General features: G+C 43.5%; 1 protein-coding gene across 7 annotated transcripts in view; it reads left to right on the plus strand.

Moving 5' to 3' along the window:
• The window catches only part of LOC121573554 (active breakpoint cluster region-related protein-like), a 233,031-nt gene that overhangs the window by 191,473 nt on the left and 23,624 nt on the right, over nucleotides 1-17,934 (plus strand). Inside the window, exon 1 of one of the 7 annotated variants that reach the window (XM_045222623.1) lies at nucleotides 16,545-17,231. The exons of the other annotated variants lie outside the window; for them this stretch is intronic. Coding sequence (XP_045078558.1) covers nucleotides 17,034-17,231 — 198 coding nt within the window. The 5' untranslated portion in view covers nucleotides 16,545-17,033. Of the gene's footprint in view, nucleotides 1-16,544; nucleotides 17,232-17,934 lie in introns of those variants that run through there. 7 annotated transcript variants of the gene reach the window in all.

Consider the following 17,934-nt stretch of genomic DNA (forward strand, 5'->3'; position numbering starts at 1 on the left):
CAGAGAGCTGTGTAAGGACATCAGGGATAAAATTGTAGACCTGCACAAGGCTGGGATGGGCTACAGGACAATAGGCAAGCAGCTTGGTGAGAAGGCAACAACTGTTGGTGCAATTATTAGAAAATGGAAGAAGTTCAAGATGACGGTCATTCACCCTCGGTCTGGGGCTCCATGCAAGATCTCACCTCGTGGGGCATCAATGATCATGATGAAGGTGAGGGATCAGCCCAGAACTACACGGCAGGACCTGGTCAATGACCTGAAGAGAGCTGGGACCACAGTCTCAAAGAAAACCATTAGTAACACACTACGCCGTCATGGATTAAAATCCTGCAGCGCACGCAAGGTCCCCCTGCTCAAGCCAGCGCATGTCCAGGCCCGTCTGAAGTTTGCCAATGACCATCTGGATGATCCAGAGGAGGAATGGGAGAAGGTCATGTGGTCTGATGAGACAAAAATAGAGCTTTTTGGTCTAAACTCCACTCGCCATGTTTGGAGGAAGAAGGATGAGTACAACCGCAAGAACACCATCCCAACCTTGAATCATGGAGGTGGAAACAACATTCTTTGGGGATGCTTTTCTGCAAAGGGGACAGGACGACTGCACCGTATTGAGGGGAGGATGGATGGGGCCATGTATCGCGAGATCTTGGCCAACAACCTCCTTCCCTCAGTAAGAGCATTGAAGATGGGTCGTGGCTGGGAATTCCAGCATGACAACGACCCGAAACACACAGCCAGGGCAACTAAGGAGTGGCTCCGTAAGAAGCATCTCAAGGTCCTGGAGTGGCCTAGTCAGTCTCCAGACCTGAACCCAATAGAAAATCTTTGGAGGGAGCTGAAAGTCCGTATTGCCCAGCGACAGCCCCGAAACCTGAAGGATCTGGAGAAGGTCTGTATGGAGGAGTGGGCCAAAATCCCTGCTGCTGTGTGTGCAAACCTGGTCAAGACCTACAGGAAACGTATGATCTCTGTAATTGCAAACAAAGGTTTCTGTACCAAATATTAAGTTCTGCTTTTCTGATGTATCAAATACTTATGTCATGCAATAAAATGCAAATTAATTACTTAAAAATCATACAATGTGATTTTCTGGATTTCCGTGTCTCACAGTTGAAGTGTACCTATGATAAAAATTACAGATTTCTACATGCTTTGTAAGTACTCCACTACCATGCCTTGTGTCACTGCGTTGTAATGTGTGCTTGTTTGGTCATGGCCATCCCACAGCAGACTGATAACAAACAGAACAGTGTCTGAAGTAGCAGTGCCCCTGTCTGTCCGACTGCTTGACTCTGCCCTGCATAGCCATCCCATCCCTGAGATACAAGGTCCATCCTCCACTAGGATAGCTTTGCAGGACACTGCAATTCAAATGTAATGGTTAGAACAGTGTTTCAGTATGAGTCAAACAGACAGCCCCCAGCTGTACAGACTGATGACAAGAACAGCCTTACTCACAGGACACGGACATCACGGCATTGCAGTTTCACACTCATGCTCACGCTCTCTCACTCGTGCTACACAGACGCGCACACACACACACACACACACACACACACACGTCTCGTATGGGTGAGCAGCAGAGCAGGCCTCCTAAACTGCTTGTCTTGTCAAAGCAAATCTAGATAATAATGGGAGAAATCCTCCTGGGTTGAAAGGAATTTTAAATTGGGTCCAGCTCTTCAAATAACTGATGCTGTGGCTTGTACGGGCTCGACCCATGACCTCTAACCGCTGACCTCTGACCCGAGCAGTAAACAGGACATACCAATCTACCGATCTAATGGAACAAGGGGGTTGTTTTGGAAGAGAAGGAGTGTTTTAAAATGGGATTAAAGAGTTAAAATAAAAAATAAAAATACTGTCCAAGCAGTGTGTAAAAGTGTATGTGGATCATACTGGATGGGTTGTGATTTAATGAATGAGCCCAGTGGATCAGGATCCAGATAAACACTCTGAACTGAAGCAGCATCCTGCATCCGGTCCACCCAAAAGTGACAGCTGAGTTTATTGAAGGGGATCAAATAGTCAAATCTGGAAGAAAACAGAAAATGCGCTCTGGTATGAAAACCAATATTGAAGTGAGAACTTAATCCCTCTTCCTTTTTTAAAAGCAAATCAAAAATATATTTGTACTATTCCAAAACCTTTCACATTTACATATCTGTATACTACCACATCGATGCTCAGTATATCTGCACTGTACCGTTCCTTCCCCTTAAGACCTGGTATGGAGTTAAACAGTAAGTAAGCATATTCAAGGACTGGCTGTGTGCTTGCCGTGCCGTGTTCCTGCCGTGCGGACTGTTGTGGGTCTCTCCCCTTCATAGACTCATGTCTCTTCTTACCCTTCTGTGTTCATTCCCCTCCATTGGTCTGATGAGGTAAAGGGCAGAGAGGCAGAGCATAGCACTGGCTGGGCAGGCAGAGAGCTGACAACGTGATGGGCCTCTCTATACATAATACATGGAGAAGTTAGTTAGTTCCTGCTCTGCTCCGCAGGCTTGGAGGAGGGGGGTGTGCACTGTTGCTGATGCCTGTGAAAATACATCCAGGTGCTGTGTACAGTGATGCCGTTTGTTAGGACTTTGTTAGCACTATGGTCTGCATTACGAGCTGGTCTACCCTTAAAACCTATCTGGGCTGTGTAAACTCTCAGCTTCCTTGCTTATGTTAACCAGGGTTAACTATATAGTATATGCCTGGTGTAATGAGAGAAATGTTTCAGTTAATGGATATCAGCCAAGCAAATGACTGGCCTCCACCAGCCTAGTGCAAGCTTATTCATTTCTCCAAAATATAAACTTTTGAATAGTATGTTCTTGCAAACTCACACACACATTCAATAACATGAGTACACAGTGCACATACACATATACAGTACACACAGCCCAGTTATTTTTGACTGTTGTGTTCATACAGCAGGACAATGGTTACTCCCAGTCTTTTGATCCAACTTGATGCTTTCCCCTCCACGGGATCAGGGGGCAGATTGTCAGTTTCCTGTCCAGACTACACATGTGAGGGTCTTAACACACTAATCACTGAAGCCCTTATGTGTGGCCGTGGTCAGCCAGCTATATTAATAATAATAATTTGTATTATTTATTCAACTTCAATAGTGCTTTTCATTACAAAAATGAATAAGCAAAACAAACAAGAATCAAGTAATACATCTATATGATAGAGTAGGTATGGACTATGATTTTCAGCCAGAGTTGAACGTTTTGAGTGTTTCAAGCCTCCAACAGATAAAGTGACAGTCAAGAGGGAACCACATGGCTTGAGCAGAGGGAGGAGGTCAACGGGGGGAGATGAGCAGGTCCTCCGGAGGCAGGCAGGCAGCACAGTTCACTCTCCATTGAAGGTGTCTCACCGGCGCCTCGCCACCGCTGCCATCTGACTGCGACTTCTCCGTAGCCGTTCTCTCTGGTCTTGTAGAACGAGACAAAGTTTGTTTTTGAGCTCTCACTCACTCAAGATAATGACCGCTCGCTCATACCTTCGGAGGAAACCTCCTGAGCAATGAAATCGTCACTGCCAGCTGTCTCAGCTTTGCTATGCTGCTGTTTTCTTCTTTTCTTTAGCTTGTTTTCAATGAATGCAGGGAACCTCTCCCTTGTTTTTGAATATTTCAAAATTGGATTGTTAATCTCGCAAGTCAGAGTTCACAATGACTTCAGCATTGTATTGTGCACACTTCAACACCACCCCTCTGTTAATAAACTTGATAACTGATATTCCTGTTTCCAGTAACCACACAGCCATTTACTTGGCCAATACCCCAGTCTGATCATTTATCTACAGTAATAAAGCCAAGCATTCCTTTCCTATGAGAAATGTGTTGCTGTAACAGATTGAGATGTTATAAACACCATGATGGGTAATGAGGGCTAAATCGTATTGTTTGGCCCCTTTCACAACCGCACTGCTGGGAATAATGGGAAGCAATAACTCTTGACTCCTTGGATTCCTGAGAGGGGCCTCCCAATTGGGCCCCTCTGCCGCCAGCCATTAACCTGACTGCCTGATGTAATTGTTTTCATCTTGGGGTGAAATATTCCTAAAACCCCTCCAGGACCCCCTGTGTTTCACCTGTCAGCCCTCTGAGAGATGAGGTATGGTGAGGTTACTACTGTAACTGACATTCTTGCACCACCTCTTTCCTGACATGGAAGTCAAAGGGTACTGGGTGTCTTAACCAGCATGTTTCCAGGTCTCTATGGCACTGGGTATGAACTGAATGGGTACGACCAAGGCTGTAGTGGAGAAACACTTGACTGGTCTCTATGATGAGCATGGCTGCCCCACACACTGACAAACAGTTATGCAATGTACAACTGCACTACAGGTTTAAACTGTAAAAAGTACCTTTTTTTTTTTTTTTTTTTTTTTTAATTCTACCAACATGTACATACATTACCTCAACTACCTCGTACCCCTGCACGTTGACTCGGTACTGGTACTCCTTGTATACAGCCTCGTTATTGTTTTTATTGTGTTACTATTTCCTTTTCTATTTTGCAAATATTTGTCTTTTTAACTCTGCGTTGTTGGGAACAGGCTCGTAAGTAAGCATTTCACTGTAAAGTCTACACCTGTTGTATTCGGCGCATGTGACCAATAACATTTGATATATATATATATATATTTTGCATTATCCAAAAAGCATTGGAAACATTTCTCTCCCTTTCTAATGCATCTTTCAGACACTCACTATGCGCTACATCTCCCTGCTTGAAGCACCCTCTCTCTTGCGTAACAAACTTGTCGTGCTGAATTCATCTGAATATACTCTTAAACTATGCACCCGTCAGGAACAAGGTTATCCAGTTCACATGGCTAGCGTAGGTATTTGCTACTTTCAAAGAGCTGAGTGGGTGTGGGGGCGCTTTCACAGTACTAATGTCTATTTCAGAGACACAGAGAACGTTTCATTATGTAATGTGTTGTGTAATAGATGGAGTTTTTGAGGACTGTGGCGAGAGAGAGAGAGAATGCCCTACAGAGCGGAGAGAGAGGGCATCCTTGAATAGAGTATAGATGTAGAGTAGATAGAACTGCAGCAGGCCTCTGACCATGAGACTGGAAGGAGAGATGATGGTGGGGCTGGAGAAAGGCCAGGGCTCACTGACCACACTCCTCACTGTGAATAGGAGGAAGGAGAGGGAATGGAGAAGACATCCCATTTTGATACTCACAAGTGGGATTTTAGCTTATTAATGGACTTGAATGTGGTTTGTTGACAGGAGAAGATTTAATGTAGTCTTGAATGACTATTCTGAATAATTTGTTCCTACGTTCTCTGCAGTTCCTCTGCAGTATTCAAATGTCTTCATGAAGTGAACAACATGCTGTTTCAGCAACATGATTATCATACAGCCTGCTGCCAATATCTGCCCTCTCCCAACACTAGTAACCTGATCTGTGTTTATACTGGAAGAACAGCTCAGAGAGGCCAGGCCAAGATAGACAGTACCACAGGACCAAGGGCACCAGGACTGCTGCTCTGCTACTCAGCATCAGATGGAATCCATTATGGTTCAGGCTGGGTTATAGTGGCACGCTCAGTGTGGAGCTATAAATCTGCCTAAGGAGGATTGTTTTTTCCTCCTGGGTTCGTCGAATGTTGTTAAAGTAGAGTTTGGCTGGATGTATGGCTACATAAGGAGACCTGTTTTAGGAGTGTCTATTGATTTTCCTCTGTTAGTCTCATCTGGTAATAGATGTTTGTTTCACACAGCCTGGAACTGATGGCTTTTACACCTTGTAAAGGGGGACTGACCTTTTCATGATTGTTTAATGGTGGACATTGCTGATGATGATGAGGTTTTTAGCTTCTCTTTGACCTTTGAACCAGAGTTATATAGATAACTATTTGTGACCTTGTTCTCCTCTCTTAGAGGTTTAGCAGAATCTCATTCTTCCATTGAGACATTCCTTCCCTCCCTCCTTATTTCTCACACCATCACCTCTCCAGCTCTGACTGACTGGCCGACTGACTGACTGACTGGCTGACTGGCCGACTGACTGACTTGGCTGACTGACTGGCTGACTGACTGACTGACTGACTGGCTGGCTGACTGACTGGCCGACTGACTGGCTGACTATTACATAAACAATTATTTAAACAAGTGGAACTCCACTCAGATCTCCATCTCATTTCAGAAGTAGTTCAAAGGGCACAGGTCCTGACTGCTTCATATCTTTTTTACTACCACAGACTCAATGTTTCAAACACAAGGGACAGCAGCAGGAATGTATTCACCGTAAAGACATGGTGTGTCTGGCTGTCGGTATCTTTTTAAAAGCTTGGCATAATTCACCTGGGTTCATTTATTTTCTTGTTATTTACATTTTAGTTGGAGATAATGAAATTATCATATCGTTTTGGCCATTAGTCTGAGTTTTACCTGGTGACCTTATGACTAAACCCATGACGACCACACATTAAATCTAGATCACAAATCTAGAATAGCTTCTCTCAGGTTTCCTTCCTTCCACATCAGTGAGTTGTTCCCTTCCATGTCCCCTGCCTGGTCTGTGAGTAACAAACCACTGAGATCCGGGGGGATACGTTTGTATATACCGTATGTATACATTATGTAGTGCTACACATTCTTTCATTTACATTTTAGTCAGTTAGCAGACGCTCTTATCCATAGCGACTTACAGGAGCAATTAGGGTTAAGTGCCTTGCTCAAGGGCACATTGACAGATTTTTCACCTGTTCGGCTCTGGGATTCAAACCAGCGACCTTTCGGTTACTGGCCCAATGCTCTTAACCGCTAGGCTACCTGCCGCCTGACTACTTCCAATACACCCCCCAAAATGGCTAGGCTACCTGCTCCACTTTAACTGAGCGTGACTGAACTCTCCCCCTCAGTAGCCAGCACACCGAGTTCACAGCATCCCCCAGCAACACTGCCTTTCCTGGAGATCTCTTAAACTAGAGAACAACCAGGATCATAACCATAGATCATAGTGAACAGCCTGGCACCATAACTATCATCGGCACATCCTATGAAGTAAAAATAAGAATTTGTTCTTAACTGGCTTGCCTAGTTAAATAAAGGTTTAAAAAGAAAAATGATTTAAAGATGATCTTCCATGTTCGTTATGCTGTTCAGCCATCTCTCCAGGGTAAGGGAGAACTAGCTATGCTACATTCATTCTGTATATGCAGCAGGAGGTTTGTCAGCCAGACAGACACAGAGATCATTAGCTACCACTCCTCATTACCGCCTCAAGCTCGGGTCTTGCAACACTGCGATTCCGTCACTCCACCACTGGTCCATGTGGCGTTTTGCTGCAGCAGCACCACATTGATCTAAGAGAGCCCCGTACGGGCAGTAGTGCAAATATCGTCTCCACGGCAACGGCGTGGTTGAAGGTGAGCTCCCCCCCAGGGTGTTGATCAGTCAGGGTTGTGAACAGACACAGGATGCAACCCCCCCCGACACCCCTCCCTATGCCCACCCTCACCTCCATCCAACCATTCCATCCCGCTCTTCCCTCACCTCCCTCCTTCCCATCTATCCGCTCTCAGAGACAGTGAGTGCTCTATGCTAATGATGGCCCCCTGTCTCCTTTTGTTCTAAGAGTCTGTAGTGATGATGGTGTTTAATCTGAGTTCTGCCCCCGGTCCACTCACATGAAAGTAGGAGGATTTAGCCAGGGAAAACCCCCCTCTGGGCTGTCAGCCTCTCACCCTGGGCTCCCCTTCACATGAAAGTCCTGACACACGGGCACGCACATCATGAACGCGGACACACATACATACTGGGCCTGCATGTATGCACGCACACTCACACACACACACCCCTTACCCTCCCTACAACCCCCATCTCTCATTCCATTGTGGTTCTGAGCAGCACAGCGGGATCTATCACCCCCTCCTGTGTACAGTTTTAGTAAAAGAACGACGCAAGCTAGGAAGAAGGGAAAATGGCGGAGGGGGGTAATTTAGGAGTGATATTTATAGAGGGCGGCCATGGCGGTGGTGTATTAAAGCTGATTGAGTTATCCGCTAAGGATTTGGCTTATGGCTATCTGTATTACCAGGCTTTCACAACCACCAATCATAGGCCTCCACCACGGCCCGTAGCCCCGCCCCTTCCACGCACACAGTACACACACCTCACAATGACCCATAGATGAATCCACTGTAGTTTGTCCGTTTTATGAGGAATCTTAATAACCCCAAAGCATCTCCACTTTCATTAGATTTAATCATGAATTATGATCCTGTGTTCTCATTTATCACATTTATTGAATTATCTGGTTAAAGAGAATGCCTCTGTCCTACTGTGTCTGTGATGGATGCAGTAACTAAAATATTATTCTGTAGGATGGTTTGACCTGTAGTTTTTACACACACATACACTACATATGCGCAGTTGTAGTAAAAGTGTGTCGGTTCATGTTACCGGTGGGTGTCAGTTCAAAGCCCCCATGTTTGGTTTCTACTCTAGAATGAGATTCTTCATATTGGAATCCAAGCTGCCAATGGAATGAATGAATGATTACCTGCTAATTCACAAAACAACCCTAGTTGCTAATTAGCAACTCGCTCACACAGACTCCCTCCTATACAGTAGGTTTTCCTATTTGAAGCCAGGGTTGTTTAAGGCTACTTCAAACACGTTTGGGAATAGTGCTTTGAAAGTCAAGTGCACAGTAAAGAATTGCAGGCAGGCTGGCTGTCCTAGATTGGCTGTGTAGTGGGGCTGAAACCAGTCCAGGGCTGCGTCCCAAATGGCACCCTATTCCCTACATGGTACACTACTTTTGACCAGAGCCCTATGGGCCCTGGATAAAAAGCAGTGCACTATATAGGGAATAGGGTGCCATTTGTAAGGCAGCCCAGGACGCAACTCAGTCCCGTCTGTCTCTTATGGAGCAGCTAGATAATGGAGCAGTCTTTATAGAGGGTGCTAACTGTGCCACCCAGGTCATCTATACTGAACAAAAATATAAACGCAACAATTTCAACGTTTTACTGAGTTACAGTTCATATAAGGAAATCAGTCAATTTAAATAAATAAATTAGGCCTAATCTATGGATTTCAGATGACTGGGAATACAGATATGCATCTCTTGTTCACAGATACCTTAAAGAAAAAGGTAGGGGCCTGGCTCAGAGAACCAGTCAGTATCTGGTGTGACCAGCATTTGCCTCATGCAGCGAAACGCATCTCCTTCGCATAGAGTTGATGAGGCTGTTGGTTGTGGCCTGTGGAATGTTGTCCCACTCCTCTTCAATGGCTGTGTGAAGTTGCTGGATATTGGCGGGAACTGGGACACTCTGTTGTACACCTCGATCCAGAGCATCCCAAACATGCTGAATCGGTGACATGTCTTGTTAGTACACAGGCCATTGAAGAACTGGGACATTTCCAGCTTCCTTGAATTGTGTACAGATCCTTGCGACATGGGGCCGTGCATTATCATGCTGAAACATGCAGTAATGGCACGACAATGGGCCTCAGGATCTCGTCACGGTATCTCTGTGCATTCAAATTTCCATTGATAAAATGCAATTGTGTTCGTTGTCCGTAGCTTATGCCTGCCCGTACCATAACCCCACCGCCAACATGTGGCACTCTGTTCATAACGTTGACATCAGCCAACCGCTCGCCCACATGTCACCATACACATGGTCTGCAGTTGTGAGGCCGGTTGGATGTACTGCCAAATTCTCTAAAACAACGTTGGAGGCGGCTTATGGTAGAGAAATGAACATTAAATTATCTGGCAACAGCTCTGGTGGACATTCCTGCAGTCAGCATGCCAATTGCTTGCTCCGTCAACTTGAGACATCTGTGGCATTGTGTTGTGTGACAAAACTGCACATTTGAGTGGCCTTTAATTGTCCCCAGCACAAGGTGCACCTGTGTAATGATCATGCTGTTTAATCAGCTTCTTGATATGCCACACCTGCCAGGTGGATGGATTATTTTGGCAAAGGAGAATTGCTCGCTAACAGGTATGTAAACAAATTTGTGCACAAAATTTGAGAGAAATACACTTTTATTTCAGCTCATGAAACATGGGACCAACACTTTACAGGATGCGTTTATATTTTTTTTCAGTGTATAATTAAGACACAGGCCTGACAATGATGTCAGAAAGAACTAAGGCTCTCAGCCATGGCCAGACATACTGTATGCTCCCATTATTTTTCGTTCTCTTTCTCTCTCCTATTTCTTTCTCTCTATTTCTCGATCGATCTCTCTCTCTCCCCCACCCCCCCTCGCACTCTGTCAAATCAAATCAAAATGTATTTGTCACATGCGCCGAACACAACGGGTGTAGACCTTACCGTGAAATGCTTACTTACAAGCCCTTAACCAACAATGCAGAATTAATAAACTAAAGTAAAAAAAAAAAGTTTCACAAAATAACAATAACGAGGCTATATACAGGGGGTACCGGTACCGTGTCAAGGTGCGGGGTACAGGTTAGTCGAGGTAATTGAGGTAATATGTACATGTAGGTAGGTAGGGGTAAAGTGACTCTCTCTCTCCCTCTCTCCAAGCAAAGCTTTACACACATTCCAGGATCTGACATTATTATAGTGTTTGTGTGCGTGCGCCCACAAACCCGCAAGTGTGTGTGTGTGTGTGTGTGTGATGCTGCCAAAGCAAGGGTCTCAGCATATCCTACATCATGCAGCATAGGCAATGTAGACATGTCATTATGTAGACATCATTAACTCCATAAATAAGCCATGAGGCAAATCGGAGTGTGGGGGGGGGTGAATAGGTTTCGGAGAGTAGGAGTATGTGCGGTTGAGTGAAATTCTGTGTGTTCGTGCGTGCATGTGATGTCATTGATGTGATTTGGAGTGATGGACTAACTGAACTGTCAATCTTCAAGAGGGAGTGTTGCTGCAATGTTGATGAATCGATCTGCTCTCCCCTCAGCCCCATGTTCCTTATACTGTCTGGTGGAAGACAACACTGTCAAACACAGACAGATAAACAAACACCGTAATGTTCTATTCTATCCATTCTATTCTATATCATCTGACGGACACAGAAAGCTATTTTATCATCCCATTTGTATATATACACCCCAGCCTTTATAACAGAAAGACTCCTTAACAGTAGAGGAAATCAACCCCTGCTTTCTTCAAATATTTTTAATGAATTTAAAGAACATATCATTTCTCATCATCGCTCTTAGACGGTGACTTCCCATTTGAAGTACAGTACAGTAAACACAAAGACTCAGAGAACAAAAGAAGCCTTTGAGACAATGCAGGGGGTAACGACTAACTAGACATCCTGTAAAAAAAGAAGAAGAGGTGCTGATGCATTGCCTTTTGTTATTGTTGTTGCTGTCTGGCTGATCAGAGGAATGAAGAGACAGTTGAAAGAGAAGCAGTGGAACACTAACAGCCAGTTGACTCTAGTGCTCCCAGTATGTCTTCCAGTATAGCTGGGATTTAATGGGAGCTGATTGTTCCAGTTGACTGAGGTAGAGACTTCCTGCTAGAACTGGCAAATCTTTTTAAAGGCCCATTGCCATTAATTCACATCAGGAGGACGCGGTTTATTGCAACAATGTTGGATTTAGGTCAAACTCATTTGGTATTTATCTCCGTGCCAATACATTGTGAATATGGGGAATGATTCAGTGAATTGTTTTCATTGAATATACAGTGGAATCTTGCATTACTTTTGCTGTGCTGTGCCATAATTCGCTGACCCCAAAAATGCAAGTGACTAGGACTCCCTTAATCACGTAACAAAACAAAAAACAAAAAACCTTTCCCAGACATTCTTTCCAAGAAATGACGCACAAGACTGTATATATGCTTACAATCCTGAGTAAAACAATGAAATACCGCCAGGCTGAGTTCTTACCACTACGGTCAGCCCCCTGATTGAAAACAGCAAAGAGCCAGGCAGAGACGAGCAGTTAGTCCCATTCACCCGAAGCATAGATAGACCTAACACACACGCACATACTCACAGTTAAGGGCGCTAACTATCTCCTATCTGAACACAGTTTTATTATCATCATTACAAGATGTCATTCACATAACCTCCATGGTCTGTCACGGTCAGGTATGACATCATATTGAGTCAAGGCTGAAGGCTGACAACACTGACTGGCTTTGTTTAACTTGTGATAAGAGTTGATGAGAGAGAGAGAACATGAGTTTGAATGGAATTACCAGTGACCGAGTATTGTACGGAACCGAGTAGTTGGCCTATCTTCTCCCTGCCTTTTGGCTTACGTTCGTTTTATTTAGTCTTGCTTTGGCCAAACTGATGGGTCTCTAGGCATAGGGGCTGTGGGAAGAGACTATTTTGATTTGCTACATACTGTATGTATTTGTGCAATCAATGCATGCATTCCTCCTTTCATATATGATATGTGTGTTATCTGCCCGGTACCCTCTGTGTGTTCCCCTCCCATGACTCAGTGCTGCTATCTGAAGATATCAGTCTACCTCAGTATGGAGCGCATAGGGGGTTTGTGTGACCATACATAGCTACTGTTGTGGAGAGGAGACAATCTGTCTCTGTTATGCTATGAAATGCAGCCTTCCGTCGTTATCCTTTTCTCCTTCATAGAAATAAATGGAGAATAGATATGGAGCCAGATAAATTATGACAAGCATGGCTTTGACATCCCTTCCTGGATCGATCCATCCATTATACAATGTACTATTCCCTTTAAAAGTGTGTAGCATAACCATCCATCATCCATGTCCGACTGTATATCCCCAGTTGTGCTTTCTGAGAGTAGATTCTGATTCACTGTAGTAGTCTCCAGAGTAGCTGGATATAATATATTGTATATGGGTCTTTCTATAAATAATAGGGCCAATGTGTGACATTGGGATCAACATTTCAAAATGGTTTGAAACAAAAATAAAAAAGATTTTTATGCATTTACACATGTGTACTTAGAGGAATAAAAGTGAATATATGCAAGTTGGCCCATAACTCCACCTAAACAACAACATAGGTCTAGGACTATACATCCTTTAAGAAGGGTTCATACAGACATTGGAAGTCAAATTCAAGGGCTTTCAGGGATGTTTCCAAGCACTTCATTGTAATGTTAAAGGACCTCAATGTTATATAATTGTATAATTTATATAATTGTACACATAGGGCCTAATACAGACCCCCCCCACCCCCCACACACAAAAAGCATGCAAAACGTGTAAAAGAAAAAGTAGGCTATTACCACTTTAATTATGCATTTTGGTAGGCCTTGATATTAACATTATTCTAAAATATGTGGTGATAATGTGGACATTGCCTGACTAAATGGCGATTTTTCTGTAGCCTGTGTGGCCGACGCAGGCACACATAATAAAGCCATGAATAGAGGGAGCATTAATCTCACCATCGCTGTTTTTATAATGAGAAAGTGATGAAAAACCAGGTTCCTTTTTTAATGGAAGGATTTGTATGGAAAGACAAATTGAAGCCAACAGATGTTGTCATCCACATAATAATCGCACGTGGTTTTACTGCGACAGAGTAGCGCAACACCCTTCAATTGAGGGAAACAAACGAAAGTTGCCACATCTCTCACAAAAACTGATGAAAAATGAAATCACAGATATTTATAAGGGAGCAGGAGAACTTATAAATTGGCTACAATAATTACAAGGTCTTTTCAAGCACCAAATTGAGGAAATGTCTGATTTTCAATATAGGCCTATTCCAGTACCTTGAATTTCTGAGGTCCAAGTTCAAGTAGGCTACTTCAAGACCCTTGTATTGTTTACAGAGGTGTAAAGTACTTAAGTAAAAATACTTTAAAGTACTACTTAAGTAGATTTTTTGGGTATCTGTACTTTTCTTTACGATTTATATTTTTGGCTACTTTTACTTTTACTTCACTACATTCCTAAAGGAAATTATGTACTTTTTACTCCATACATTTTCCCTGACACCCAAAAGCACTCGTTACATTTTGACAGGAAAATGGTCCAATTCACACACTTATCAAGAGAACATCCCTAGTCATCCCTACTGCCTCTGATCTGGCGGACTCACTAAACACAAATGCTTTGTTTGTAAATTATGTCTGAGTGTTGGAATGTGCCCCTGGCTATCAGTCAATACAAAAATACAAAAACATTGTGCCAACTGGTTTGCTTAATATAAGGAATTTGAAAAGATTTATACTTTTACTTTTACTTTTGATACTTAAGTACATTTGAGCAATTCCATTTACTTTTGATACTAAAGTATATTTAAAACCAAATACTTTTATACTTTTACTCAAGTAGTATTTTTAAGGGTGACTCACTTTTACTTGAGTCATTTTCTATTAAGGTATCTGGACATTTACATTTTAGTCATTTAGCAGACGCTCTTATCCAGAGCGACTTACAGTTAGTGAGTGCATACATTATTATATATTTTATTTATTTTTGTCATACTGGCTCCCCGTGGGAATTGAACCCACAACCCTGGCGTTGCAAGCGCCATGCTCTACCAACTGAGCTACACGGGGCCCGTGACAATTGAGTACTTTTTCCACCACTGATTGTTTAAAATGGCAGGTGTAACATGGAAAACAAAATGTATTTTATTACCTGATCATATTGTGAATAAAGCCCACTAGGCTATGTAATTCGTTGTCATTATATCAGAATAATTAATAGGAAGAGCGTTGGGTGTTGCGCAATAGTCTATCCTACACAATTGCGCACAGGAGACCAATCCGAGGCACAAAAACATATTAAAACATAAACTAATTACCTTGATGCCTTCGCTGTTAAATCTAATGAGACCCTGCTGTAAATCAGGCAGACAACAGATTACCAACCTCAATTCGCTAGGGATATTAGATCCAACGTGGATCCAGGCACAACTGTCTTCACCAGCATAACGAATGAGACAGCAAAATATTCTGGACATTCCTCGCAAACACCTTTTTTCCAGCACTTGGGCTGTTGTTGCTTTGCATGCACTGACTATCACAACAGCTGTTCCTCACTTGGCTCTCATTTGGAAAATTCCTCCCTGGATCAGATGATGATGTGTGAAATATCACAGTGTAATTAAACAGTTCAACACCAAATGCGCATCCAACATGTATTATGCATAATTATTGAAGAACCACATTAATGACAGTATCGATTTAGGTTTTAAGTATCAAGGTAAGGTGACTCTTTCGGTTAGAAGCATTCGATTTTTCACATGAAAACTGTTTTCACCATGTAACACAAAATGTTACGTAGCTACACTGCATTTCTATACAAAAAATTGCCGGACATCTAGATCCAGGATTCTCACAGGGTTCAAGTTCAATGTCTAATTTAACTGATTCATGCTTAATATAGGATATAACAACAACTTACACTGCCAAAAATGCAAGGACAGAAAAGTAATGTTTTGTTTCACAAGATTTTGGACAAATCTGTCAAGACAACAACTGTGATAAAGGGTTAAACATAGGTTTTAAATCAACTCGTGGACTTTATTGAATATAGCTATGATTCCCCCCCCATCATAATGTAATTACGAAAACAATTGGTAGATTATTATCAATGACTTATCAACAGCTGTAACAAGTTGTCCATTGTAGGAAATCCTCACTGGTACCCTAGTTTATAGAAAGACCCATATTAATGATTCCCTGATGTGTGTCTGGACGGCTGAGGGTGGTGGGGGTAAGGGGTTAACTAGCGTAGTGGAAACACTGGGGGTCAATTAGCCCTGCTTCTGTCCCTATGGACCCCCGGGCTGGGGGGCAGGGTAGAGGGGCTGGAGGAGTGGGAGTAATCTGCCACTCTTAACACACGCATGCACTGATATATACGCATACACACACACACAAAGATGTGCAGGCACACACACACAAACTTACATAATGGGCGGAGGACTCAGTGGAGTGTGGAAGCGTGGAGGAGAAGTCATCTGGAGAAAACGCATGGCAACATGCACACAGGATGAGAGAAGTAGAAGGAGGAGGAGGGAGAGAGGGGAAGAGAAAAATGGGGGAGGAGAAAGAGGGAGAGATGGGGGGGTGAGAGAGAGAAGGACAGAAGGCATGGAGGAAAAATATGTGCTTGTCACATTACGAGAGGGTGTGTCAGTGTGAGATGATAAAACTATTTAGCACCTTTTTTTCACCCTTCAAATCAGCAGAAAAAACATTATTGTTCTTTGTTGCTGAAAGTGGTCCCAGTTCAGATTGGGTCTAAATCACCCTCTTGTCACAGTCACATTTATTATTTTGGATTTGTGTGACCTCACATTCCTTACTTTCCCTCTTTTACTCACTTCCTTGATTGGTAACCAGTTGTGGGAAAAGATGACATGCATGAAGGCTAAGAGGAAAGGGAAACAGCAGGGTTTGTCATCTTTCTCTTTCTCTCTCTCTCTGTAGTTCTTTCTTTCTTAATCTCTCTTTTTCTCCGTTCTTTGGAGGTGTGTTCTCACATCTGGAGAAACAGGGTTGGTGACGGCAGCAGCTCATTCACTTCCCCCTCCTTCTGCCCACGCTCCCTCTCTCCCTCCCTCCTCCTCCTATCTCTCTCTCTCTCTCTCTCTCTCGCGTGCTCCCCCTCTCCCTCGCACTGCGCTCCGTGTCTCTGTTTGCGTTACTGGAAATCAGATTGTGAGCCGTGGAGATGCTGGCAGAAGCACAGTGTGGAATAAGCTTGACATCCCAGAGAGGGACCAGTGTGGAATTCTCCGGCTTTAGAAGAAGACTGAAAACCATATAAGTATTCTCTGTTCTCACAGACTGAAGCCACCTCTCATACCCTGTGCCTTCCTTATTGCCTCATCTTACATTTGAAACGTATATTTTTACCTTTATTTTCTTTAGCTTCATTTCCAAATGAACATCAACTGAGGGAGACCTTTTTTAATCTCTCAACATTTAAAAGAAAATCCCAACCTTAGACGAGAGGTTGTTCTGGACAGTGCTGGATCTGAACACTCGGGAAGTGGATACCTTAGGGATTTTACTCCCCGTTAGTTAGTTCATATTAACCCCTTTTGGGCCAGAAGTCTCAGCACACAGTCTCAGGTAGGATGACGGAGGTCCTGGTGTCAGATGTGAACCTGAACACAGTGTGTGAGCGGCTGGAGCAGCACTGCTGTGTGGTGGATCACCAGCAGAACAACCAGCAGCAGCTTCAGCAGCCTCAAACCCCCTCAGCCATCAAGAGGCACACCAACACCGGGGCCAAGCTATGGGGCCGCGTACGCAGCAAGCTCCTCCGACAAAAGGTCCCCCCTCCTTTCTTTCTTTCTTGTCCTCCTTTTTGTTATTTTCTCTCTTTCTCCTTTTATCATCTTAGTCACGGTCTTCCTTCTGTCATTGTGTTAATCTTTTTTTTGCTTTTTACTCCCTCTTTCTCTGTGTGTTTGTTGTCATCCCTTTCTATCTCTTTCTATGGTCTTACTGGACTGACAAGGTCTCTCTGTGTACTTCAATGCACTGTGGTGAAATGTACACCTAACAGGTACTGTAGCTCTCTGCTTTGTCCTGATGTTATTAGATGACAGACTGGTAGTGAAATGCATTAAATGAATCATTTAGGTACAAGGGAGAATTTACTGTTGGTGCGGAGCTGCAGTGTTATTGCCCTGAGTACTGTGTGTGTGAGATGCCATAGTGATTTCACACATTACACCCCTCCCACCACTTTCTCATCCTCCTTCCACGTCTACCACTCTGCTCTTTTTGCCCTCTCTCCTCAGTGCAAAGCCAGTGAAGGGGAATGATGATTTACCTCTCTCTGTGTGATAGCCGATCTGTTAAGGTTATCAGAGGTGTTTTGGTGTAGCTGAGCGTCTGAGACTGCTCCCTCTGCTGTTCTGTTCTGAGAAATTATACCCCTAGACACTGATCTAACCCAGTTTAGCATTTCCCCACTAATGGTTGAGGTGAGGATTTTGGTGACAGTAAACTGATCCTAGATCTGTGCCT

Source organism: Coregonus clupeaformis, chromosome 9 (assembly GCF_020615455.1).
Source record: "Coregonus clupeaformis isolate EN_2021a chromosome 9, ASM2061545v1, whole genome shotgun sequence".
Classification (NCBI taxonomy): Eukaryota; Metazoa; Chordata; class Actinopteri; order Salmoniformes; family Salmonidae; genus Coregonus; species Coregonus clupeaformis.